This window comes from Microcaecilia unicolor, chromosome 1 (genome assembly GCF_901765095.1).
Source record: "Microcaecilia unicolor chromosome 1, aMicUni1.1, whole genome shotgun sequence".
Taxonomy (NCBI): Eukaryota; Metazoa; Chordata; class Amphibia; order Gymnophiona; family Siphonopidae; genus Microcaecilia; species Microcaecilia unicolor.
In genome coordinates, this window is record NC_044031.1 from 698,613,154 (window position 1) to 698,638,845 (window position 25,692).

The 25,692-nt window shown below is 43.3% G+C and overlaps 1 protein-coding gene across 1 annotated transcript in view; it reads right to left on the reverse strand.

Annotated features, from left to right (window-relative positions):
* TJP1 (tight junction protein 1) overlaps positions 1–25,692 on the reverse strand; it is a 232,339-nt gene that overhangs the window by 187,738 nt on the left and 18,909 nt on the right. Inside the window, exon 4 of the mRNA XM_030191641.1 lies at positions 9,217–9,493. Within this exon, the coding sequence (XP_030047501.1) occupies positions 9,217–9,493 (277 nt within the window). The remainder of the gene's footprint in view (positions 1–9,216; positions 9,494–25,692) is intronic.

Genomic DNA, 25,692 nt, shown 5'->3' on the forward strand with positions numbered 1-25,692 from the left:
ATGTTCTTCTAAAACAGCACCTGTGCTATAGCATATAACTTTAAGATGTGCCTAAATATGGGAGAAACATGGGTAGGAAAAACAAAAAGGAGGTGAAATCCCTCACGGAACGCGAGATATAAGACAAAAAAGTGAGGAGAATGAGTGAGGATACCAAGGAAAATGTTTATTCATATAAAAAATGACCCGACACGGCCGTGTTTCGGCCCAAAGGCCTGCCTCAGGGGTCTTTATAGCATTTTTGTAATCGCAAACGGCTTTCACGAGAGAAGTATAACAAGCTAGTTCCTGGTTAATATCCAAAAATTTGTCTAGAGGAGAGGAGACCCAAGAGGGTTTAGCTACACTATTTCTCAGAGTGCACGTTTCACATCAAACTACCTGAGGTTATAAAGACCCCTGAGGCAGGCCTTTGGGCCGAAACACGGCCGTGTCGGGTCATTTTTTATATGAATAAACATTTTCCTTGGTATCCTCACTCATTCTCCTCACTTTTTTGTCTTATAAGAAACATGGGTAGACCATGGGTATGGCACAGAGAAACACCTGTAACTTAGTTAAGCATAGCACTTGGAACATTTATGTAAAACTGTTTATACATGGCATAAAGCGAGTAGAGGGGCAGCCTAACAGCCAGCGCAGGGAGTTGAGAATCCGGGGAACTGGGCTAACCCCCCACTACAGTCCCTTGTGACCCTAAGGAAGGCACTCAACTCTCTGCTGTCCCAGAACCAAACTCAGAACTCTCCACTGATCCAGATACAACTCAGATTGTGACCCCACCAGGGGCAGAAAAAGTACCTGCATATAAGAAATGCAAACTGCCTTCGAAGTACCCACAGAAAAAGAGGTATATCAAATCCATGAGCTTTTTGTGTGCCAAGATTTGGAACATGAGCGTGTTTTGGGTTTTTTTTTTTTCAAATTTTATTCCTGTGGCATTCAGTGTTCCGAGTCCAAGAGACTGACATCAATGAATGTCTAGGGAGAGAGAAAAATTGAACTGGATAGTCCAGAGGATGGAAAGACATCACTTGAATTGAGTATCTTACTGTAATGTTCTGAAATAGCAACGTTATGAATAGTCATCCATCTACAGGTACTGTAGGCAGAACAAAACTGCTTAAGCAATAGACACAGAATCTGACTCCTGAAGGATCTTTTCCAGGAAGAAGAGCATCACAAACCAAAAACATGGAATCAGTGTCCTCAGAAAACTCTAACATCTCAACAAGTATCTTATAAAAGAGCATATCAGGATCTGAATAAGACACAGGGTCATCCACCAGGTCCCGGGAAACCCTGGGACACTTAACTGAAGACAAAATCCTCTCTGAAATAGCAGGGAGTGGAGCAGCCTCATGTAAAAGAAAAAAGGCTTAGTACAGTTGCCCAAACTCAGGAGAAATTCATTTCTCAGGAAAATCCTGCTGGTGATGGGAAAGCTGAGAAGAAACCCATGAATGAAGCCGGCTTCTCTGCCTCAGCAGTGTGGTTCTGTAAAAATGGCGGCGTTTCCCACCAAAATTGAAGCCGATGCTAACTGGGTTCCCGCAGCGGTAAGAGAAGAAAGCATGGCATTAACAAAAGAACTACCGACTCAGCAGAAAAAGAAACCGTCGGGAGCTGTCTGACCACGAAATCTTTACAAAAAACAACCCTAAATGACCCTGTTTCACAGACCCTGAAGTGCCTCACTTTCTCTGCCATAGCAGAGATCGGTGAGATCGGCTCAGCTTCTCCCCCCCCCCCCCTCCCCCAAACACGATACTCTCCCAAGCAAGGAAAGACAGCCAACTAGCAGCGAACCCAATAACACGGTATGGCTGCTGAAGAAAACCAAAATAGAGCTGCTTTGCTTATCTGTTTCATCTCTTTTTTTTTTTTCTTTTTTTTTTAAATTTCAATATTTCAGAAGCAGCGTGGCTGTCCCTTCTGGCTCTCAGGACACCCTTTCTGCGAAGGGGCTAAGGCAGTGCAAATCCAAAACATAAAGTCAACTGAAGATAGGAGCACTCAAACAAACATTTGCGAAGATTTAGGAGGGGAGGGACCCAGCCACCCGAGTTTAGCACCACCGAGGCTTACTGAGAACCTCCATAGGCCTCAGCCTCCAACTTTCAGAGAAATACCAGAGCACAGAATGTACAAATATAAATAGATTTATTTGTTAAAAACAAAAGGGAGAAAATTAGTAAGAGACTGAAGGGCTCACCTCCTTCCACCTGCTGAAGACTGAATACTGAATCTCACTCTACCTAACCAGGGCTCTTATAGGCTCTCACGAAAGTCAGAGTTCTCAGTCTCCACCTGCTGGAAGGAGTGCACAATCCATCAGTCACATTCTGGGTTGGTCCGGAGGGCTGCTAAGGAATACATTTTTTGATTAGTTTTCCAAGGTAACCCTTCTGCAAATCAGAAACCTCCAGAAACCGGTACATTTATATGTTGAGCCTGGCCAATAGATGCTGCTGCTTATGCCATAGTTAGGAATCTCTCCCTGAGCTTTGAACATAATTACCATTTTCTCTAGTCCTGATTACACTGAGGGGAACAGTAGTGACCACTGAACTTGTGTCCTGCATTAGTGCTCAGGATACCATTCATTCATTTATTTTATGAGCATATTACTTTTACTATTGTGCATATGCTTTTTACTCCAATTTTAGTTTGTAAACTACCAAGATGGATATGCCAACTGGCAATCTAATAATGTGTTAGTTAAACTTGAAACTTTGTTTCGTATATCTTAATAACAGATAGCAATTGAGGCAGTCTTCTATCATAAGCACAATCAGCTAATATGGGTATTCCCAGATGGATGCAAGGATACTCTAAGAGAAGTTCTATGCATCACAAGTGTTTGCCTCTTGAAGTAAAAGTTTTTCTCAATTTTCCTTCTAAGTTGCTATTAAAATGTGTATTTATTTACATCTTGTGACAGAAACTCAGAGTAAGTATTTTATAAGAAATACATCAAATTTTAAAAGGAAAATTAATTCTTTCTTAGACCACCTAATCAGAAAAAGAGTAAGGGTGTTAGGTAACATTGGTGGTATTTATATAAGAAAAGGAAAAGATACTCCACATTTTAAACCATTAATCCAGATTTTCTTAACATTCAGATAACTATCTAGCTACTTTTTTCACTTGCAAAAATTCTTTCAGCTGCTTAGGTTCAAAGAAAACATTTTTTATCTAAGTAATTTACTAGGCATTTACAAGGATATGAAAGAAGAAATCTAGCACCCAAATTTTGTGTCTCTTCTCTAAGCATCAAGAAAGCTTTACGTCTATCCTGAGTGGTTTTCACCACGTCCAGATAGATCCAAATTCTATCTCCAAGAAACAATTTTGTTGAATTTCTAAAGAATATTTTCAATAGCGAATTTACTACTACTAAACATTTCTAGAGCGCCACTAGGGTTACGCAGCGCTGTACAAAATAAACAAAAAAGGACGGTCCCTGCTCAAAGGAGCTTACCATCTAAAGAACGAAATGTCAAGTTGGGGCAGTCTAGCTTTCCTGGATAGAGGTGTAGAGGTTAGTTGCCGAAAGCGACATTGAAGAGGTGGGCTTTAAGCAGAGATTTGAAGATGGGCAGGGAGGGGGCCTGGCGTATGGGCTCAGGGAGTTTGTTCCACGCGTGGGGTGAGGCGAGGTCAGCGCGTTCAAGTATTTTGGAGAGGAAGGGAAGGAGGGAGCTGGGGCGGTAGTTGGAGGGACAGGTGGGGTCAAGAGAAGGTTTTTTGAGGAGAGGTGTGACAACAGCATGCTTGAAGGTGTCAGGGACAGTAGCAGTGGAGAGAGAGAGGTTGAGGATATGATAGATGGGGGATATGACAGATGAATTTAAGTCTTGTTCAAACACCATCGAGACAAGCAAAGTTTTTCTTTCCATAACTATAGTATTAGATTGTTCAAGGAAATCAGTCAAATTTTGTAGATCTTTAACTTCCCTCAATCTTTCTCCACGTTTTTGATCAGGTAGATAATAAGCTTTACTAACAGGGGGTATTAAATCTGAGGAGTATTGAAGGACTTCGACTAAATATTTTTTAAATATTGCAATCACATTTAGTTCTACAGATCTTGGAAAGTTCAAAAGCCGTAAATTCAAACGCCTATTATAATTTTCAAATTGTTCAATCTTTCGATGTATCATCAATTTGTCCTTTATAAGCATATCGGTTTTAACTTTTAGATCAGAGATGTCCGTTTGGGCAGCTGTATTCACTTTTTCCGAGTCCTTCTTAAAAGTCTCAAAACAAAAGTTAATGAATCTAATTTACGCACAATCGGAGCAACTGTAGAAGTAAGTGTTTGTATCACAGCCCAGATAGTATCTAAGGTTACCGCCTCGGGAGCTTGCAGCTCGATGTTAATACTTTCTCCCAGCGTTTCAGTTGGAGTTCCGGCAGAAAGATCTCCCTTCGCGCCAACATCGGACGTTACCAGGGAGTCTACCACACTTCTGAGACCTGCTGGGCAAGGCGGGGGATTAAGTTCCGGCGATGATAGCGTTGTTACACTTCCCTGTGAGAGTGGCGTTTCACCTACATCTCCCACCACGGGAATTCCACTCAAACCCGCTAATCGTGGAGTACTGGTGGCGTACCTATCGAGCGTCGTCTGAAACAGAGCGGTTTCCAAAGCTACTGTCGGTAAGCTCTTAACCGCTTCTTTCCGTTTGGTGTGCGGCATTATGAATGCAGAATTTTGTTCTAATTCAAAAAGCAAGTTACACCAAGGAAAGGTTCAGGAGCTAGAAAGGCGTCCTCCAGTCAAACCGCCATCTTGACATGCCCCCCAGAGTCCTATTAAAATGTGTTAATGACAGATGTATTTTTGTTAATTTTGAACAGCTCAGAATTAGTTTGAATGCAAGGGCTTCACCAGATCATATAGTGGTGGATTTTTATATAGCCCAAGAATGAATACAAGAAAATGTAATGTAGTCAGCCTGTATTCCTTTTTTTTTTTTTTTTTTTTAATATATAAATCAAATTTACTGGATGCAATTTAATTTAATGCTCCAAATTTTTTCTGATAGATCTCCCCTCTTAGTTGTGGGTTATTAGAAAGCAGGTGACAAGAATGGTTTCTATGATTACACCTACTCGGTCTTTGTCTGACCCTTGTTCATCTGGAGTCATTCGTCAAATGGCTGATAAAATCACATTACCTGAGAAATTAGATCCAGAAAGTATGAGTAGTTATAGATCTATTTCTGTTGTCCCTTTTTTGGGGAAATTATTGAGAAGGCTGTTTCGCAACAGCTTGATTTTGTAGAGGAGAATAACTGTTTGAACAAGTTTCACTATGGTTTCAGAAAGGCCCATAGTGTGAAGAAGTTAATCTCAATAAACTGGGTACTTTGAGGAGCGGTATGGATAGAAATCGTTATTGTTTGATTTCTTGAGATGTGTCATCTGCCTTTTGACTCTGTTGATGAGGCTATATTATTGGCCAGATTACAGAAGTTGGGTACAGGGGTAAGGTATATGACTGGTTTGGCTCCCATTTGTCAGAGCATGCTTTGTTTGTTCAAAGTGGAGGAGGGGTCTCTAAATCCATTCCTGTGTTGACAGGAGTCCCACAGGGGTCTGCCTTCTCTGAGCTCCTGTTTAACATTTATATGGCCCCACTGTGTGATGTTCTAGAATCATTAGATGTGGAGTACCATCTGTATGCCAATGATATTCATTTTTTCTTTTTAAAGAATAGTAGCATGGGGAGAGGAGTTGTCTGTGCAATTGACATCTTATATGAATGAGATCTGTAAATGGATGACCATTAATAAGCTGACTTTGAATGAGGGAAAAACTGAAATTCTTATTGTAGGAATAGTGATGGATAATTGTTGGCCTCTGGCTATTCGTGTAGGTGAAATTGATGTTACTGGGTGTGATTTTCGATTCCCAGCTTTCGATGAAAGATCAAATTGTCCATGTGGTTCAGTCAGATTTCATCAACTGTGGATGCTGTTTCGTTTAAAACCTATGTTATGTCTGGTTGATTTTAGGAGTGTTATTCAGGTGATGGTTTTGTCAAAAATAGATTACTGCAACTTTCTTTATTTGGGTGTTCTAGAATATAGGCTTAAAGTATTACAAATAGTACAGAATGCAGCTGCTACATTAGTTGCTGGCATCTCCAAATTTGAACATATATCACCAGTGCTGAAACAACTTCACTGGTTGCCTGTGAAAGAGTGCAGTATAAAGTTTTGACTCTCATTTACAAAGTGGTTCATGATAAAATGCCATGGTATTTTGGGTAAGGTTTTCACTCTGTTCTCATCTGAAGGTCTTTAAGATCGGATTTCACTAAATGTTTGAATTTGCATTTGGTATCTTCTGTGCATTATGCCACTACCAGAGCATCAGCCTTTTCAACTGCAGCAACAATTATGTGGAATGCTTTGCTTGGTCAGTTGCATGTAAGTACTAATATCCAGCAATTTAAGAAAATGTTAAAGACACAGCTTTCTGTACAAGTTTTTTTTTTAATGGGCAATGTAGGGTTGGTGAGTTTGTGACGGCAGCACTTTATGTTATGTATGTTAAATAAGATTTATTTCTATTATTTTTATTTTGGATTTTAATATGTATGTTTTTATGGAAACTGCTTAGTGTATAGGTGCGTTAGAAGTAATTAAAATAAATAAAATAATTTATATTTTGTAAATGATACTTTTTTTTTTGTCATCAATTGTTCCTATTATGTATACTATATGGCAATGGTTTCCAACCTTTTTCATGTAAAGGGCCGCAAAATGGACACGAGAAAGCTCCAAGGGCCACCATAAGATTTTAGGCTTACACGTGTAATTTTAAATACTAATTTTGATTCTATAAGGATTTTTTTTTTAAAGCTCACTTTAATTTGGTTTATTAACAGTTACAAAATCCATGAAATTCCCGAGTAACAGTTAGTGAAGTGAGCAAATGGGTACAAAACTCATCTGTGCTCATGACACCCCAAACTCCTCTCTGGAGCATTCCAACTTTACTAGTACCTATGCAAGCATCATCCTTCAGACAAATCCAGCATCTCAGTAACACTGACAGTAACTCACAAGCAAAAAATCTCCAGTACTGACCATTCCTCTGTGCACGATGTCCCGACAATCTACTCCTCTATTAGGTATATTAATTTATCCATGCTCATACACCACCCAGAGTTCACCCAAACTCCTCTCCAGAGAATTCCAACTCCAATAGTACACACAAAAAAATGAAATTGGCTCACTTGAAGAATGCGGCACCACTGGGTGGCAGTTAGAGAAAAGGCCATACAAAGCTCTGCTGGGTAATGTGTGCCTCATATTCACACGTGCATGCATGTCAATGTGACCATGCATGGCACGCAGGCACATGTGATCCAGTGGAGCTTCTGCAGGGCCTTTTCTCTACCCGCCTTCTGAAAGTGCCACATCCTCAGGTCAGAAAAATTTCCTTTTTTTTTTTTTTCGTTTTGGTTATGGAGCCAAAAAAATGGACTCCCGGGGCCACATGCAACACACGAGCCTCGTGTTAGAGACCACTGCTGTATGGTTATCAATACATTTTTAAAAATTGCTGACATGCAGTAGAATTTTATGGTTCATAAAGCATTAAAAAGTGCAGATCTTTAAGTTCTAACTTCAAAAGTTTTAGAACTGAATTCTGAAAAAACTATGGTCACTTAGAAAAAGTAATCAGGAGCAGAAAAAAATAATACTACAGAGAGAATTGTTACATTTTCTGCAGCAAAAGTGCTTCTGCTTTTAAGTTCTTTTCTTCATTATGCCAACTGGAACACAGCTTAAAAAGGGAAATCTTTATGACTATGCCCTGGCTCTGGTAGCAGATAGAAATGGAGTTTGGTGAGAAGTAATTTATGTATCGTTTTCATTAATTTTCAGCTAGTGGCTATCAGAATGTTTCAGAACATATTTATTTATTTCTTTTATTGCATTTGTATCCCACATTTTCCCACCTCTTTGCAGGCTCAATGTGGCTTACAATACATTATGAATAGTGGAAATACATAAGGAAATAGACATTTAGTATTACAGAAGGATCTTGGGTAACATGAGTGATAAAGCATGATATCAAGCAGATATTATAAGGCAATTCTAGGTATGTGTGGAGGATTTCACATTTGATGATCTTTGTGGTATGCCTTGTTAAAGAGATGGGTCTTCAGTAATTTGTGGAAGTTAGTTCATAGATCGTTTTTAAATTTCGCGGCAGCACATTCCAGAATTGTGTGCTCAAGTACGAAAAGGTTGACGCATGCATTAGTTTGTATTTTAGACCTTTACAGTTGGGGAAGTGAAGATTGAGGAATGTGTGGGATGCTTTTTTAGCATTTCTGGGTGGTAAGTCTATCAGGTCTGACATGAAGGCTGGGGCATGTTCGTGAATGATTTTGTGAACTAGGGTGCATATTTTGAACGTGTTACGTTCTTTAAGTGGGAGCCAGTGTAACATTTCTCGTAGGGGTTTAGCACTTTCAAATTTTGTTTTGCCGAATATGAGTCTAGCTGCAGTTCTGGGTACTGCAGACCGTTCACTTGTCTATTAGATTGTAAGCTCTTTGAGCAGGGACTGTCTCTCTTTGTAAAATTGTACAGCGCTGCGTAACCCTAGTAGCGCTCTATAAATGTTAAGTAGTAGTAATAGTAGTAGTACTGTCTGAAGTTTCTTGATTTGCTCTTTGCAGCAGGCGTATAGTGCATTGCAGTAGTCTAGATGACTGAGTACCATTGATTGTACCAGATTTCAGAAGACGGTTCTTGGTAAGAAAGGTCTTACTCTTTTTAATTTCCACATTGAGTGGAACATCATCTTGGTTGTGTTTTTCGCGTGATTTTCGAGTGTTACGTGTCGGTCAATGATATGATGGTTTAAGTTGCTTACTGCAAAATCATAAAAAATATATGCATTTCAAATTCATGGAGCATTTGGACTGGATCACTTATTTTTGAATTTTTTGTTCATTTTTATTACTCTCTTATTTTTGTGTTTCTCTGGTTCACTGTCCTCCAGTCATATATTGTGCTACAACACTCCCTCCCTGTTGCTAGCTTTAGTTTATTTTGTCTTTTTGTTGGTTTATTGTGTGAACTCTGATTACTATTTTCCAGGACTGTAAACCGATCTGATATTAAATTGTAAGGTAGACCAGTATCTCAAAACCTGTTAATAAATTAAATAAAAGCTCACCTTCATTTTTCCGGGATTTCACCAGTGTTACCTTGGCAGGTTTTGGAGGTTGACTTGAAGTCACAGATCGTCTATCCGATCTTGGTGATAAACTTCTCTCTCTGCTCACACTTCTCTCTCTTACCCAACTTTTCTCATTTCTCCTATTGGCGCCTGGGCCACTACGCCCACTTCGCTGATCATGCACCACTTCCTCCTCATAGCTGTCTTCTTCATTGTCTGATACTGGCTCTGGACGGGCAACTGGAAGCTGGACTTTCTTTTTCCTTCGTATTGTCTGCAGGCAACATATTTTCCATTAATTCTTTTCTAAAATAAATCCAAATTCAACTGTTTTCCTCAACCCAATCCTAAAAATTAGCACTTTTCCCACAGAAGAGTTATTTATAGTTAAGCAAAGCATACTGATATACACACACTTCTTGTATTGTATGGCATTTCGTACCCTTCCGTGTTGTGGTTTTAATGCAGCAATGAATTTGAGCAGTTAACTTTTCATCATAGGCATGCTTCTCACAATTATTTATTCTAAATAATCCTGACATATGCCAAAAGAATGTGACCATCTCAGGGAAAAAATTACTAAAGTCTAGCGACTTTAGTCATGTTTTCCCAGAGATGGTCACACATTATAATGACCAAATATAAACAAAACCTTTGAGTTCTATGGCTCTGATTTACTCACTGAGGCTAATTATAGCCAAAGTTTAGATTTACACTACTCACCTTTCCAAACCAGAGCTCAAAGTGAGTTACATTCCAATGCAAAAGTATAGTTGTATGCAAAAAAGTTTAGGCACCCTGGTTAAACTGTTTACATAACAGAAAATTTTACACAACAGCTTTTTGCAATTTTGTTGATTTTAACAAAGTGAAGCTGACAAGTGTAAAGGTTTGGAAACCCTTCTGATCGATTCAGTCACATATTCAATTTTTTGTAATTATCTTTTGAGGGTATGTACCAGGGGTGGCAAGTGGGTGTTTCTGCACTAACCAGTTAGCACATGAACATTACTGTACACTAACTGGTTAGCATATGGTTAACACAGGAGCCCTTACCACCTCCTAAATAAGTGGAAGTAAACGCTTTTGTAATCATTGTTTTTTGTTTTTTTTTTTTAAATAGCTGAGAGCTATTGGTGGGGTTGAACCAAAAACAACTCTTCAGCCAGAGTGATGAGCAAAAAGTCTTTATTAGGTACCACAAGCAAAGCAAAGACACGATAGTGGAGGAGTAGCCTAATGGTTAGTGCAGTAGACTTTGAGCCTGGCGACCTGGGTTCAATTCCCACTACAGCTTCTTGTGAACTTGGGCAAGTCACTTAACCCTCCATTGCCCCAGGTACAAGGTAAAATTATGTATCATACCTGATAATTTTCTTTCCATTAATCATAGCTGATCAATCCATAGACTGGTGGTTGTGTCCATCTACCAGCAGGTGGAGATAGAGAGCAATCCTTTTGCCTCCCTATATGTGGTCATGTGCTGCCGGAAACTCCTCAGTATATCGATATCCAAGCTCCATCCGCAGGACTCAGCACTTAGAGAATTACACCCACAAAGGGACACTCTGCCCAGCTCGCCGCGCCAGAGGAAGACCCGGGACACTGACCGGCCTCCAAACTTACACCCAACAAGGGCGAATCAGATTTTAAAACCCCCGCATCCCCGCTAGAAGCGCACACGCGGTCCGTTGCCACGTGGAGATCAATCAGGGAACCCCCTGCCCGCTATAAAAAGGTAAAAATTACCTGCTTCTCGCTCCGAGCTGTAACAACCTGGTGTCCCAGTGAGTAGCTGCAATAAACGTTTAAATAAACGTCGAAATAAACGCCCTTAAAGACGTTCAAAATTTTTTTTTTTAACGGAGCCAGCGGGAGGGGGGAGAAAAGGAGGGACCTGGCGCCACCAGGTTTGCACTTGCTCAAGAAGAGCCCTCAACCCCAGGCACTCAACAAAACCTAAAAATTAGGCTTGGAGGCCTAGCCAGAGCTGCTGCTGTGTGGTGACCACCACCTGCTGAGATAGAGAACATACTGAGGAGTTTCCGGCAGCACATGACCACATATAGGGAGGCAAAAGGATTGCTCTCTATCTCCACCTGCTGGTGGACACAACCACCAGTCTATGGATTGATCAGCATGATGATATGGAAAAGATTGTGAGCCCTCTGCGGACAGTGAAAGTACCTGCATATGCCATGTACAGAACTGTGTACATCTAGTAGTGCTATAGAAATGATTAGGAGTAGTACACATATGGGGCTGTATTTTCGTGGGCATAGCACCACTGAAGTAGTGTTTTGCCTGGCAAAACACGGCCCCGTGTCAGGTCTTTGCTTTGCTTATGATGCCTAATAAAGACTATGTGCTCATCACCCTGGCTGAAGAGTTGTTCCTGGTTCGATCCCAATTTTTTCTGCTGTGTATTCCTTGCCCATGGGGTATTTTTCCTGTTTGGATTTGTCCTTGAGATCCAATGGTAATAGTAACATTAGCACATGGCTGTAAGTGAAACTAACAGTAGAAGAAAAACTTGTTTCACCGTCATGGTAAAAAAATAGCCTTAGCGCACAGGAAAGACCCACATGGGCACACACTAAGGCCAATTCTTACCACAGCTTTGTAAAAAGAACTCCTTAGAACAAATACTGACTCTTATGGACTTCTCAGCTTGTTCCAATAACTTTTAACAATCCTACTCCTTATTTATTTTCAAATTTATATACCAGCTCCACCCAATGATCAGGGCGGGTTACAATAACAGCACAGAGAGGGTTCAAAGTACAGAACAAGGTCTACATAGCAAAAAAAGCACGAAGAGCCTTCAAAATCGGGACACAATTAAAGGAATTGTGTCCCGATTTTGAAGGCTCTTGGTGCTTTTTTTTGCTATGTAGACTTTGTTCTGTACTTTGAACCCTCTCTGTGCTGTTATTGTAACCCGCCCTGATCATTGAGTATAGCTCAAACATCAATTTTCTATAAATGACCCGACATGGGCTGTGTTTCAGGGGTCAGCTGTGTTATGACGTCTAATTAGTACAATGTGAGGTGACAGAACTTTCTCCCTTATGCATATATTCAGAGCACAGATGGTCCCTCTGTGATGAAGTCAATGAAACAAACAATAAAACATACATATATCTTTTCCCCTCAAAGACAAAACATTTACAAGGCCAACGTAATTTAAAAAAACCGCTCCTAATGAAAGAGTAGCTTGCCTAAACATCAAAAATCTCTTCCTCCTAAGTTGCATCCATCTCGAGACATCCGGAAATATTCATACTTTTTGTCCCCTAAAAAGGTGACATTAAGCCTAAAGTAAAGTCTTAATACCATCTCTCTTCCTGTATATAAAAAAAACAAGCAAAATAGCTATTCCAGATATTTCTACTTCTGATTATTCTAACAATTAAGATAAATTTAAATCAGAACAAAATTTGTATCAATAATCAACAATATCATACTAATGCACTAGACCACATCACCAGATGCTTGTATAAACAGGACTGTCTTGCGCTCTTTCTTAAATTGGCTAAAAGTGATTTTATGACAATATGCTGATAAATCATCCCATAGCTTAGGAACCATCACTCTAAACATATATATCTCCAGCCAAACTAAACAAAAAGAAAGAACCTCAAGCAAATCACATCCAGAAGAACATAATGCTATAACTGGCTGGTAGAATTTCAGACTGGAAATAACTACCGGTGAAATAGTATTACACAGCTGTCTGAGTATTTGAAATGATTATTCATTTATACAAAACAGAGGAAAGCTATAAAATCCTAAAAACTTCCATCTACCAATTTCAACTGCCAGAAACACTGTTTAGAAATAGAAGCTACAGAAAACTGTTCAAGATCAGCCAAGATCAAGAAGACCAAGAAAAAACAAAGAACTGCCGAAAAACTGGTCAGGTCAGATCACATAACAATCCAGTATTTCTATACTGCAAATACCTCCAAAGTGGTTCACTGCAGTTTACAAAATAAAAAATGGAAACAATCCTATGAATATACAATATAGATATTAAAACAAATGCTTGATATAAAAAAAAAAAAAAAAAAAAAAAAGATTTAAACCTTCCCTAAAAGAATAATCATCATTAATCTGACAGACTACCGGAAAGTGATTTCCAATGTTTAGCAACTTGAAACACCCATATATAATTAAAACATTCTCATTTCTTTTAAAGCTAGGAAAATTAAAATTTGATTGAGTTTATAGCTTCAGAGTTTTTAAAGGTGGAGAAATTTGAACCAAAGGGTGCATATATAGCAGCATATTACCATAAAACAAATCTTAAATTGACAGTGGAGGTGAATTAAATAGGAAGTAATTCTTTCCATCCCATTGCTTATATCATGCTTAACTCAACCAAGCAATCAAAGCGGGTTACATAAAAACTATGAAACAGAACCCTAGTATCTGTAAAACACGATTTCAAAGTCTTTCTAGACATTAAATTAGTAGGAATTATACAAATCAAAACAGGAATATCCCAAATTTTACAAGACTGATATGCAAATGAACTCTCATGGATTCATTTATATTGCACATTAACAACAGAGGGAAAACCAAGTCTTAAGAAAGAGGTAGAACGAACCATCATCCTTTTCAAAGGATAAGCTAATAACTATGAGAATCTGGACAACTACCTGTAAAGTTCTTATAGACTAAACAAGCCACTTTAAAGTCTACACAAGCCCTCAGTGGTAGCCAATGAAGTTCTCTCAAAATAGGTGACACCTAATCACATTTCTTATATCCAAATATCAATCTACCTGCTAGTTTTTCCAACAGCTGTAGTCGATTTAGCAATTTTTGATGCATACCTGCATACAAAGCAATGCAATAATGAATCAGAAAGAAGGGAAAATTAGGTTCTTACCTTGGCAATTTTCTTTCCTTTAGCCATAGCAGATGAATCCATTACGAGTGGGTTGTGTCCATCAACCAGCAGGGGGAGACAGAGAGCACTGAAAAACCATAGTGCCTCTTGGCCAGCTAGCTCCATCTGCCTCTTCAGTATTTGAAGCTTCCAAAGCAGTGTTACACCGCAAAGCATAATAACATGAACTTTCCTCACAGCGGATGATCACCCCAAAACTGAAGCTGTAAGTCAAAGGAGGGAATGGATTCATCCTCCTGATGGGAATGAACACATCTTCCTGTAACTGAACAGAAATCCTGAAGACTGTTTTCCAACTTCTCCCAATGAGGGAACATATCTACAGGAAAAACTGAACATAAAACCACATCAATGAATCACTGAGGGAGGGCTCATGGATTCATCTGCTATGACTAAAGGAAAGAAAATTACCAAGGTAAGAACCTAATTTTCCCTTCCTTGTCATCAAGCAGATGAATCCATTACGAGTGGGATGTATCAAAGCAATCCCTATATAGGGTGGGAACAAGCCACACCACGCGCCAGCACTTGTGCTCCAAAATGAGCATCTCTCCTGGCAGCCACATCCAGCCTGTAATGTCAGGCAAACGTGAGCTTAGAAGCCCAAGTAGCTGCACTACATATCTCTTGAAGAGAGAGTGCTCCAGTTTCAGCCCAAGAAGAGGAAATTGCTCTTGTGGAATGTGCCTTAAAGGCTTCAGGCGGAGGCCGGCCAGATAGCAGATATGCTGAAAAGATAGCTTCTTTGAGCCAATGGGCTATAGTGGCCCTAGACGCTGGAGACCCTCTGCGCGGACCTGACAAAAGAACAAAAAGATGGTCAGAGGTCCTGAAGGTATTTGACATGCACAGATATTGCAACAGAGCCCCTCGCACATCCAGAAGGTGCAACTGCCCATAGGCTTCTGGAAACTCCTCTTTAGAAAAAGGAAGGCAGGAAAATAGGCTGGTTTAGGTGAAATGCTGAAACCACCTAAGGCATGAAGGAAGGCACCGTTCATACCATTACTACGGACTCTGAGAATTGCAGAAATGGGTCTCGACAGGACAGCACCTGCAGCTCAGATACCCATCTCGTCGATGTCACGGCCACCAAAAAGACCGTCTTTAAGGTCACATCCTTCTCCGAAGCTCGCCTGAGCGGCTCGAAGGGCGAACACTGAAGGGCCTTTAAAACTAACCCCAGGTTCCAGGCCGGACACAGAGCCCGCACGGGAGGACGGAGCCGAAGCACCCCTCTAAGAAACCGTGTCACATCTGAGCAAGCAGCCAGAGAGAGGCCAGCGACCTTCCCTCGAAAACATGCTAAGGCTGCCACTTGAACACGCAGGGAATTATAGGCCAAGCCTTTTTATAAACCATCCTGCAAAATGTCAAGTTTCGGCGACACAGAAGCCCGCATGGGTGTAATCGCTTTAGAAGCACACCAAGCCTCAAATTGGTGCCAAATCCTGGCATAAGCCACGGACGTGGAACACTTGCGGGCCTGTAGAAGAGTGGAAATGACTTTACTGGAATATCCCTTGTCTCTCAATTGCGCCCTCTCAATAGCCATGCCGTAAGACCAAAGCGGCAGGCGTCCTCCATGGTCACCAGGCCCTGTGACAACAGGTTCGGTGCCAGAGGTAACGGCAGGGGATCCTCTACCAGCATCCGCCAGAGGTCCACATACCACGGCCTCCTGGGCCAATCCCGGGCAATGAGAACCACCTATCCTTGGTGGAGCCAAATCCGCAGGAGTACTCGCCCTATCAAGGGCCACGGAGGGAACACATACAGGAGGCCCTGAGGCCAGGGTTGAGCCAAGGCATCCAAACCTGCCGAGCGAGGGTCTCTCCTTCTGCTGTAGAAGCACGGGACTTTGGCATTTGTGCTTGACGCCATAAGATCCATTATGGGCTTTCCCCATTTGGCACATATCTGCAGGAATACTTCGTCTGCAAGTTCCCACTCCGCTGGGTCGATCTGATTCCTGCTCTGACCTGCAATATGAGCTACTGACAGAAACTGCAGATGAAGCTCGGCCCAGTGGCAAAACTGTGCGGCCTGCGCTGCTAGTGCTATGCACTGAGTGCCTCCTTGGCGATTTATGTAGACCACTTCTGTCGTGTTGTCCGACAGAATTCTGACAGCCAATCCTTATCCAGGGTCAACTGAAAGGCTAGAAGAGCCTGGAAAATCGCTTTCAACTCCAAGCGATTGATGGGCTACTCCAACTCCTCGGGTGTCCAAAGACCCTGGGCATGCCTTCCCCAGCGGCAATATGCACCCCAGCTGTTCAGGCTGGCATCTGTTACCACCAGGCACCAATCGGGGAGCGCTAGCAGCATTTCTCGCCGTAGCATGCTGTCTGAGAGCCACCACTCCATACTGAGCCTGGCCGCAGGGAGCCACTTGAGTCTGCATTGATAATCCTGAGATATTGGAGACCATCTTTGAAGCAGGGAACACTGCAGAGGTCTCAGGTGCGCTCTCGCCCATGGCACCATTTCCAAAGTGGCAGTCATCGACCCCAACAGCTGGACAATGTCCCAAGCTCACGGGCAAGGCATCCTCAGGAGCAGACGGACCTGGTTCTGAAGCTTGCACCGCCTTTGCTCAGGTGGGAAGACCATCCCCAAGGCTGTGTCGAACCGGACCCCCAAATATTCTAGAGATTGAGAGGGGGGTCAGGTGACGTTTGGCTATATTGACGACCCAGCCCAGAGATTGCAGTACTGAGACCACTCTGGCTGTAACCTGATGACTCTTCTGCAGAGTCTGCTGTGATGAGCCAGTCGTCTAGGTATGGATGAACCTGGATACCCTCTCGCCTGAGAAAAGCAGCTACTACCACCATTACCTTGGAAAAGGTTCGGGGAGTTGTGGCGAGGCCAAAAGGCAAGGCCCGAAACTGGAAATGTTTTCCCATCACCGCAAAACGCAGAAACCTCTGGTGCGGGGGCCAAATTTGTATGTGCAAGTAAGCTTCTTTCAGGTCCAGAGACGTGAGAAACTCTCCTGGCTGTACCGCCGCTATGACGGACCACAGGGTTTCCATGTGAAAATGCCACACGTTCAGAGACTTGTTGACTTGTTTTAAGTCTAGGATTCGCGCCAAAATCGTCCCGAACGCGGGCCCTCCCCGGAGGAGCTACAACATGCTCTTACCTCACCAAACCGAGTCTCCGAGCTCCGGTCACGCTGCACAATCAGAAGAAAACCTCTTTTCTGGGATCGCAGCGCCAAAGCACGACTTTTTTTTTTTTTTTTAACGCTGTGAGGAAAGTTTGAGGCAACAGCGAAAGAGGCAAATTTCCAACTCTGGAGGATCAGTAGCATGGGAAAGGCAGGGAAAGGGTGAACCTATGTGCCTGCATCCACAGTGTGGGCAAAGACAAAGACAGGGCTTGCCTATTTGTCTACTTCCACATCGGGGGCCGGGTAAGGCAGGGAAAGGGCTAAATCTATTTGCCTTTAAAGTGGGTACCATCAACCACAACACCCCTGCTACCACTGGCAAAAGCACAGGAACCATCCCAGGCAGATTTTCTAAAGGAGCTTGAACAAGCTGCAACCACCCTGCTGGGGAGATAGAGAATACTGAAGAGGCAGATGGAGCTAGCTGGCCAAGAGGCACTGAGGTTTTTCAGTGTTCTCTATCTCCCCCTGCTGGTTGATGGACACAACCCACTCATAATGGATTCATCTGCTTGATGACAAGGAATAATCATTTGTACTATCACACAAAACTGTTCTGGAAAAAAAGAAAGAATGCACTGCCCTCAATTGACATAACAAAATAATATTTTTTACACAAGGTATTTATCTGACATTCCATATTCAATTGTTCATCAAGTACAACACCCAATGCCTGTGATGATGTTTTCAACTTAAGTATCTTTCCTGAATTTAAATGAATACTTTTTGGCATATCGAATAGTGTACTACAGAAATAGAACAATTTCATCTGTATTAAGCTTTAGATAATTTTTATATATCCAATTTTGTGTCTTATTTTATTCCTGCCAGAATTCTGTGCAGAAAGTTTGCAAATTCTGCAATATTCTGTGCACAAAATTTGCAAATTTGGCAGAATTTAACCAATATTGCAGCCCATTCTCCCTGTATACAGATACCATCCATATTTTTACCAGCACCCATAGCATCCACCTTTTCTATAGCTCTCCCTCCCTGCACCCACACATAGCATTTTTTATAGCTCCTAATATAACTATATCATCCATAACTATATCATCCACATAAGAGGAAACATAATATAAAGAAGAATCCAAATAAGACCCCAATGAAATCATAAAAATATTAAATGAAATTGGGGATAAGGTGAACCCTGCAGAATTATATAATTAGGAGACGAGCTACTTGAAACGATATTACTCTTTTTAAATCTGTACCTTCTGTTTTTCAAGAAACCTCAAAACCGGTTAAGAACTGCCCAAGACATCCTTAGATCATTTAGCATACTCAACAATGCAACATAGTCTACAGCAGTGATGGCGAACCTTTCAGAGACCGAGTGCCCAAACATCAACCCAAAATCTAATTATTTATCACAAAGTGCCAACAGGGCAATTTAACCTGAATAACAGAACTTTAAAAGCATTTGGCATGCTTTTGAATAATTAATGTGATTTTTGCTGTTGCAAATTAAATGATCCCAGGTTCCAATCTAATTCATGTTTAATGTGGGATAAAATGCCATAAATAAGTAAAATATAAACTTTTAATGTTGAGCACCTGATTCTCAAAGTGCACATACTCCAAACACTATAATGAAAATAAAATTATTTTTTCTACCTTTGCTGTCTGGTGACTTTGTTTTTCTGATAATGCTGGCCCAGTATCCGATTCTGTGCTATCTGTCCTCTTAACTCCGTTTCCAGGGCTTCCTTTCCATTTATTTCTTTATTTTCCGCCTTTCTTCTTCATTTCTTGCCCTACATCCGTTAAGTAAAAGCTGGGTCCTCCGCAGACTTGACTGTCCAATGGATCCAGCTTCTGCCTATTTTCTTCATCCATGTGCAGTTTTTCTCCTCTCTTCCTTTTCCCTCATCTCATCTCCTTCCTCACTCTTCCCTCCCCTCCATCCATGTCCAGCATTTCTTCTCTCTCCCTTCCCTCCCCTCCATCCACCCATGTCCAAACCCTCCTCTCCCCCCTGCCCTCCCCTCCATCCACCCATGTCCGGCAAGCCTCCTCCCCCCCTGCCCTCCCCTCCATCCACCTATGTCCAACGATTCTCTTCTCTCCCCCTGCCCCCCTCCAGCCACCCATGCCCAGCGATTCTCCTCACTCCCCTGCCCCCCCCCCCCTCCAGCCACCCAGGTTGCTGCCAGCGCTGACTCTCCCGTGGCGCTACTGCATCGCTCTTCAAAATGGCCACCGAGACTTACAAGGGCGGCACAGAAGTCTTACGAGGCCGCCGCTGGAAGTCTCGGCGGCCGTTTTTAAGGAGCGATCCGGCAGCGGGGGAGGGTCAGCGCCAGCAGTGGGCAGGCAAGACTGGGGTTCTTTCCTTCCTGCCCCGAAGAATATCTTCTTCAGGTACTCAGAGAGACCCTGTAGCTCGGGGGAGGGAGGAAGGAGAGCCAGCTCACCCTCAAGAACAAACGGCTCTTGCAAGCCGGTGCGAGCCGGCTCCAGCACACCACTGAGTAAAGGGGACTGCGCTGCCGGCCTGGGGAATTTTGTCCCCCCTGCACCCCCATCTCGGCTGCCCTGGCGACAGTGTGCGTGCCAACAGAGAGGGCTCTGTGTGCCCTCTCTGGCACGCGTGCCATAGGTTCACCATCACTGGTCTACAGTGTCTAAAGCACCCGATATATCAAATTGAAGTAGAACAGATGGTATCTTGACTCAGAAACAGTTTCACCCCTGACACTACAGTCATCAACAAAGCCTCTGTACTATGCATAGGTCTAAAACCATATTGTGAATCATGTAAACAGAGAAATGTATCCAAATAAGTCATTGTTTGAGTTACAACCAAAGATTCAACAAAACTGTACCTTCTGATTTTGGAATAAGTGTTAGAATTATTCCTCCTAATTCAGAGGGAAACCTTACTTCCCTAAGTAGTGAATTGACAAAAGTAGTCTGCCAACCTACTACTTCCTTAGGGACACTAACAGATAAGAGAGCCAATAATCAAGCAAACAAGATTTCTTAGCAAGGGAATCTAATTTAGCTTATAGCCTCGCTCTCCAGACTGATTTGAAATGAGGTCCATTTTGATCAACTGGGATATCCCTAACAAAAACCATTTCTATTCTATTCTCAGTATCATATACAGAAACTACACCCTGTAGGGAAGACCTAATTTTCTCTACCTTATCCACAAAAAATGTTGCCAGTACCTCTGCTGGCAGATGCTGTGTTTCAAGGTTTGGAGTAATCTTTGCGGTATTAGTAGACTGCTAAACATACTAAAAGTATCTTCATATTGGAACCATTATCTATTAACTTTTATAACATAACCTCTTAGCTTGCATAATCACTGATTGATAAATCCACCATTAACAAATTTTGTAATCTGGGAATCATTTGACTTATTCCAAGCCCTTTCTAATTATCTGCATGTTCTTTTCAATTCTCCTAAATGATCTGAATACCATGCTGGTTTAGTTCTCCTTGATTTTAATTTTGCCTTTTTTTTTCTGGGATGTGATGCAAAGCATTATACCTGATGTTGTAACCCTATAATCTGTTCAATATCTACCTCAAGCCACTAGCTGAGCTGATTCAGTCAATGGACACTCAGTACTACATCTATGTGGATGACATGCAGTTACTCATGCCCACTGAACCTGACTTACCTACAGCCTTGAACAAACTGATTACCTAACATCAATTCAAGAAAACTTTGCCCGAACCCAAGTAAAACCAAGCTTCTCTGAGTACCTAACACAAGTGGATACATACCTGACATGAAAATCCCTTTTGGGAAGTATGAACTCCCCCTCAAATCACAAGTCAGGAACCTTGAAATACAGTTAAGATTCAACACTTACTCTAATTCCCCAAATCCAAGCAACCTTCAAAAGCTGCTTCTACTATTTGCGACAGCTACACTGCCTCTCTCCTTACATCAAGAAGGTAAATCTTATCCCAGTTGTGCATGCCATGGTAACATCAAGACTGGATTACTGCAATGCACTATACAATGGTCTGACTACAAAGGGCCTGCACACCAGCTCCAGCTGATTCAGAATGCAGCAGCAAGACTCATAGAAGGTTGCAAGCAATGTGACCACACACGATTTTTGCAAAAACTTCATTGGCTACCAGTACAATACAGGGCTAAATTTAAAACTCTGTCTGATCTTCAAGGCCCTCAAAGGAAATGGCCTTGAGTACCTGAAGAATAGGATGACCCTCTACACACTGCCAAGGACAGTAAGGTCCTCTTCAAGGACTACTAACCACACCCTCTCCAAAAGACATTACATGATGTGATACTCGAAAGCGAGCCTTCTCCGGAGTAGCCCTCACACTCTGGAATGTGCTGCCTGAAAGGCTCCGCTTAACACAAGACTATCTCTACTTCAGGAAGCAGGTGAAGGCTTGGCTCTTCAACCAGGCCTTTAATGGAAGAAGTAACTAACTTGTTAGTCTCAGTCACACAAAGAGTGACTTGGGCTGCACATACTGCAGCAGGACATGTTTATCCACTCCTACCCTAGCTGATGATAATATTTGACCATCTCTCTAACCTCATGTGCAACTTTCTATAAATCAGTCACCTTACTTTCTATCTCTTCTTACCTATCTATATATTACATTATTTCTTTACCCTTCACTATCAATTAAAAGGGAAAATTAGGTTCTTACCTTGGTAATTTTCATTCCTTTAGTCACAGCAGATGAATCCATTAACTGATGGTTGTATCCGCCTACCAGCAGGTGGAGATAGAGAACACTGAAAAACCATAGTGCCTCTTGGACGGCTAGCCCCCAACTGCCTTCAGTATTTGAGATTTCCAAAGCAGAGTGAACCATAAAGGTATAGTAACACAAACTTTCCTCACAGCGAAAAACACCCCAGAACAGGAGCAACAAAGTAGAAACGATCTCAACCTCCTGTAGTAGAACATCATGTAGAAATTCTGATAACTGTTTTTCAACTTCTCCCAATGAGATTTATATCTGCATGAAAGATCTGAACAAAAAACAAAGTCAGTCAGAGAGGAACCATGGATTCATCTGCTGTGACTAAAGGAAAGAAAATTACCAAGGTAAGAACCTAATTTTCCCTTCCTTGTCATCAGCAGCTGATGAATCCATTAACTGATGGGATGTACAAAAGCAATCCCTTCTTAGGGTGGGAACAGGCTACACCACGAGCCAGTACTTGAGCTCCAAAAACAGCGTCCTGCTTCGCTGCAAAATCCAGCCTGTAATGCCGGGCAAAAGAGAGCTGAGAAGCCCAAGTAGCCGCACTACAGATCTCTTGAAGAGAGAGTGCACCCGTTTCAGCCCACGAGGAGGAAATGGCTCTTGTGGAATGCACCTTAAACGCTTCACGCGGAGACTGACCTGAAAGCAGATACGCAGAAAAAAATTACTTCCTTGAGCCAACGGACTATAGTGGCCTTAGACGCCGGACCTCCACGCCGAGGACCTGACAACAAGACAAAAAGGTGATCAGAAGTCCTGAAGTCATTTGACATCTGTAGATACTGCAACAGCGCCCTGCAGACATCCAGAAGATGTAACTGCCCAAAGGAGTCCAGGAACTCTTCCCTAGAAAAGGAAGGAAGACAAACGGGCTGGTTCAGGTGAAACGCTGAAACCACCTTAGGCAGGAAGGAAGGCACTGTACGTACCATTACTCCAGACTCCGAGAATTGCAGAAAAGGGTCCCGACAGGACAGCGCCTGCAGCTCAGACATGCGTCTAGCCGATGTCATGGCCACCAAAAAGACTGTCTTGAGAGTCAGATCCTTCTCCGAAGCTCACTAAAGCAGCTCGAAGGGCAAACACTTAAGAGCCTTCAACACCAGCCCCAGGTTCCAGGCCGGACAGGGCAACCGGACAGGAGGACGGAGCCTAAGCACCCCTCTGAGAAATCGGGCAATGTCCAGATCAGCAGCAAGGGACAAGCCAGCGACTTTCCCTCTATAGCATGATAATGCTGCCACTTGCACCCACAAGGAATTGTAAGCCAGGCCTTTTTGTAAGCCCTCCTGCAAAAAGTCCAGCACTGTCGAGACTGTAGCCCGCGCAGGAGTGATCGCCTTTGAAACACCCCATGCCTCAAATTTGCGCCAGACCCAAGCATAAGCTGCGGAGGTGGAACGCTTGCGGGCCTGCAAGACAGTGGAGATGACCTTGTTAAGAGTAGCCCTTGTCTCTCAATTGCGCCCTCTCAATAGCCAGGCCATAAGACCAAATCGGCAGGGATCCTCCACAGACACCAGACCCTGAACCAACAGGTTCGGCACCAGGGGCAAATGCACCGGAGCGTCCATCAACATCCAGCAGAGATCCGCATACCACAGACGCCTTGGCCCATCTGGAGCGATGAGACTCACCAGACCCCGGTGCTGTCGAATCCACAGTAGGACTCGTCCTATCAAGGGCCAAGGAAGGAACACATACAGGAGGCCCGAGGGCCAGGGTTGAGCCAGAGCATCAAACCCCGCCGAGTGAGGATCTCTCCTGCTGAAAAAGCGAGGCACTTTGGCGTTTGCACTTGACGCCATTAGATCCATTCCAGGTGTCCCCCATTTGACACAAATCTGAAGAAAAACTTCTTCTGCCAGTCCCCATTCCGCCGGGTCGATTTGATGCCTGCTGAGAAAATCGGCTTGCACGTTGCTGTGACCTGCTATGTGAGCTGCTGACAGAAGCTGCAGGTGGAGCTCGGCCCAGTGGCAAATCTGAGCGGCCTCCGCGGCCAGGGCCCTGCACTGAGTGCCGCCCTGACAATTTATGTATGTCACCGCTGTCGTGTTGCCTGACAGAATCCGGACAGCAAGCCCCTTCAGAGTCTTTTGAAAGGCCATAAGAGCCTGGAATAGCGCTCTCAGTTCCAAGCGAATGATGGACCACCCTTGTGGGACGGGAGATGGATGGTGCAAGGGTATTCAAAGCAGATGAGAGAGTGGCATTGTAAGCAGAGACAGCCTTATCGACAGACTCGGAGGACATGATGGAGGGGAGGAGACTAGAGATACTAGAGGATAAGGTGGGAGGGTCGACGGCTTGGAGATTCCTGAAGGTGCTGGTTAGTGTAGGGCGGGACTGACGGGGAGGGTGATGAAGTGTGAAGGTGATCAGGTGATGATCTGAGAGAGGAAGATCTGAGGCGCAGAAATTGGAGGGTGAGCAAGTAGAGGAGAGGATGAGGTCAAGACAATGGCCAGTTCAGTGAGTGGGGGTGGTGGAGCTCAGCTGGAGGTTGAAGGAGGATGTCAGAGTGAGGAACTGAGAAGCGTAAGAGTCTGATGGGTCGTCAGCGTGTATGTTAAAGTCACCAAGAATGAGGGACGGAGATGAGGGTTCAAGAAAAACGGAGAGCCATGCATCGAAGTCGGTAAGGAAGGAGGGGAGGGACTTATCAGGGGGGGCGGTAAATGACTGCAACTCTGAGTGGCAGCGAGTAGAATAGACAGATGGCGTGAACTTCAAAGGATGAGAAGCAGTGAGATTGCGGTAGGAGGAGGGGTTGAAAACTACAGGCGGGCGAAAGTAGTAACCCGACACCTCCTCCGTGGCCAACTGGGCGGGGAGTGTGGGAGAAAAGATAACCTCCATGGCATAGGGCCGCAACTGAGGCCGAATCATCGGGGGTGAGCCAGGTTTCAGTTAGGGCGAGCAGTTGAAGAGATTCGGAGATGAGGAGATTGTGGGTGAAGGAAAGTTTGTTGCATACGGAGCAGGCATTCCACAGAGCACACGAGAAGGGGAGGGAAGAAGGGGGAAGGAAGGGAACAGAGATGAGATTGAAGACATCCTGGAAGCGTCTGCATGGATAAGACGGGGACATGTGTGGGGGGCCTGGATTGGGATTGATGTCTCCGGCGGATAGTAAGAGAAGGAGCAAGAGAGTGCGGAGGAGGGTGGGGTAGGTAGGGCGACGAAGGCGACAAAGATGGGTTGAGCTTAGTAGGAATGGGGATGGGCTAATGGCAGGAAGGAAGTGTTGATGGTTGAGAGCTAGGAGGGAGGGGGGGGATAGGAGAGATGGTGAGGTAGTGAGGGACAGGGGTGGGTAGGGTAATGAAGTAGTGAGCAGGACGGGAGAGGACATGGATGGGCAATGAGTACCTGCGGTAGACAGGAAAAGATTAGGAAGGGACAGGGCGATGAAAAGAATGTGTATAGGGGCCATAGTCAGTGAGGCAGGCAGGTGATGGGTGAGCTGGTAGACAGGTGGGTTAATGGGCTGGCAAGCCAGCAGGCGGGGATGCAGTTAGGTAGTTGTGCAGGCTTGAGGCAAGCGGGGAAGCAGTTAGGTAGCTGAGCAGGCTAGATGGCAGGCAGGTAGTTGATGGGTTGATAAGCAGGCAAGTTGACGGACAGGCAAGGAGGCAGGTTGGTTGCTGATAAGT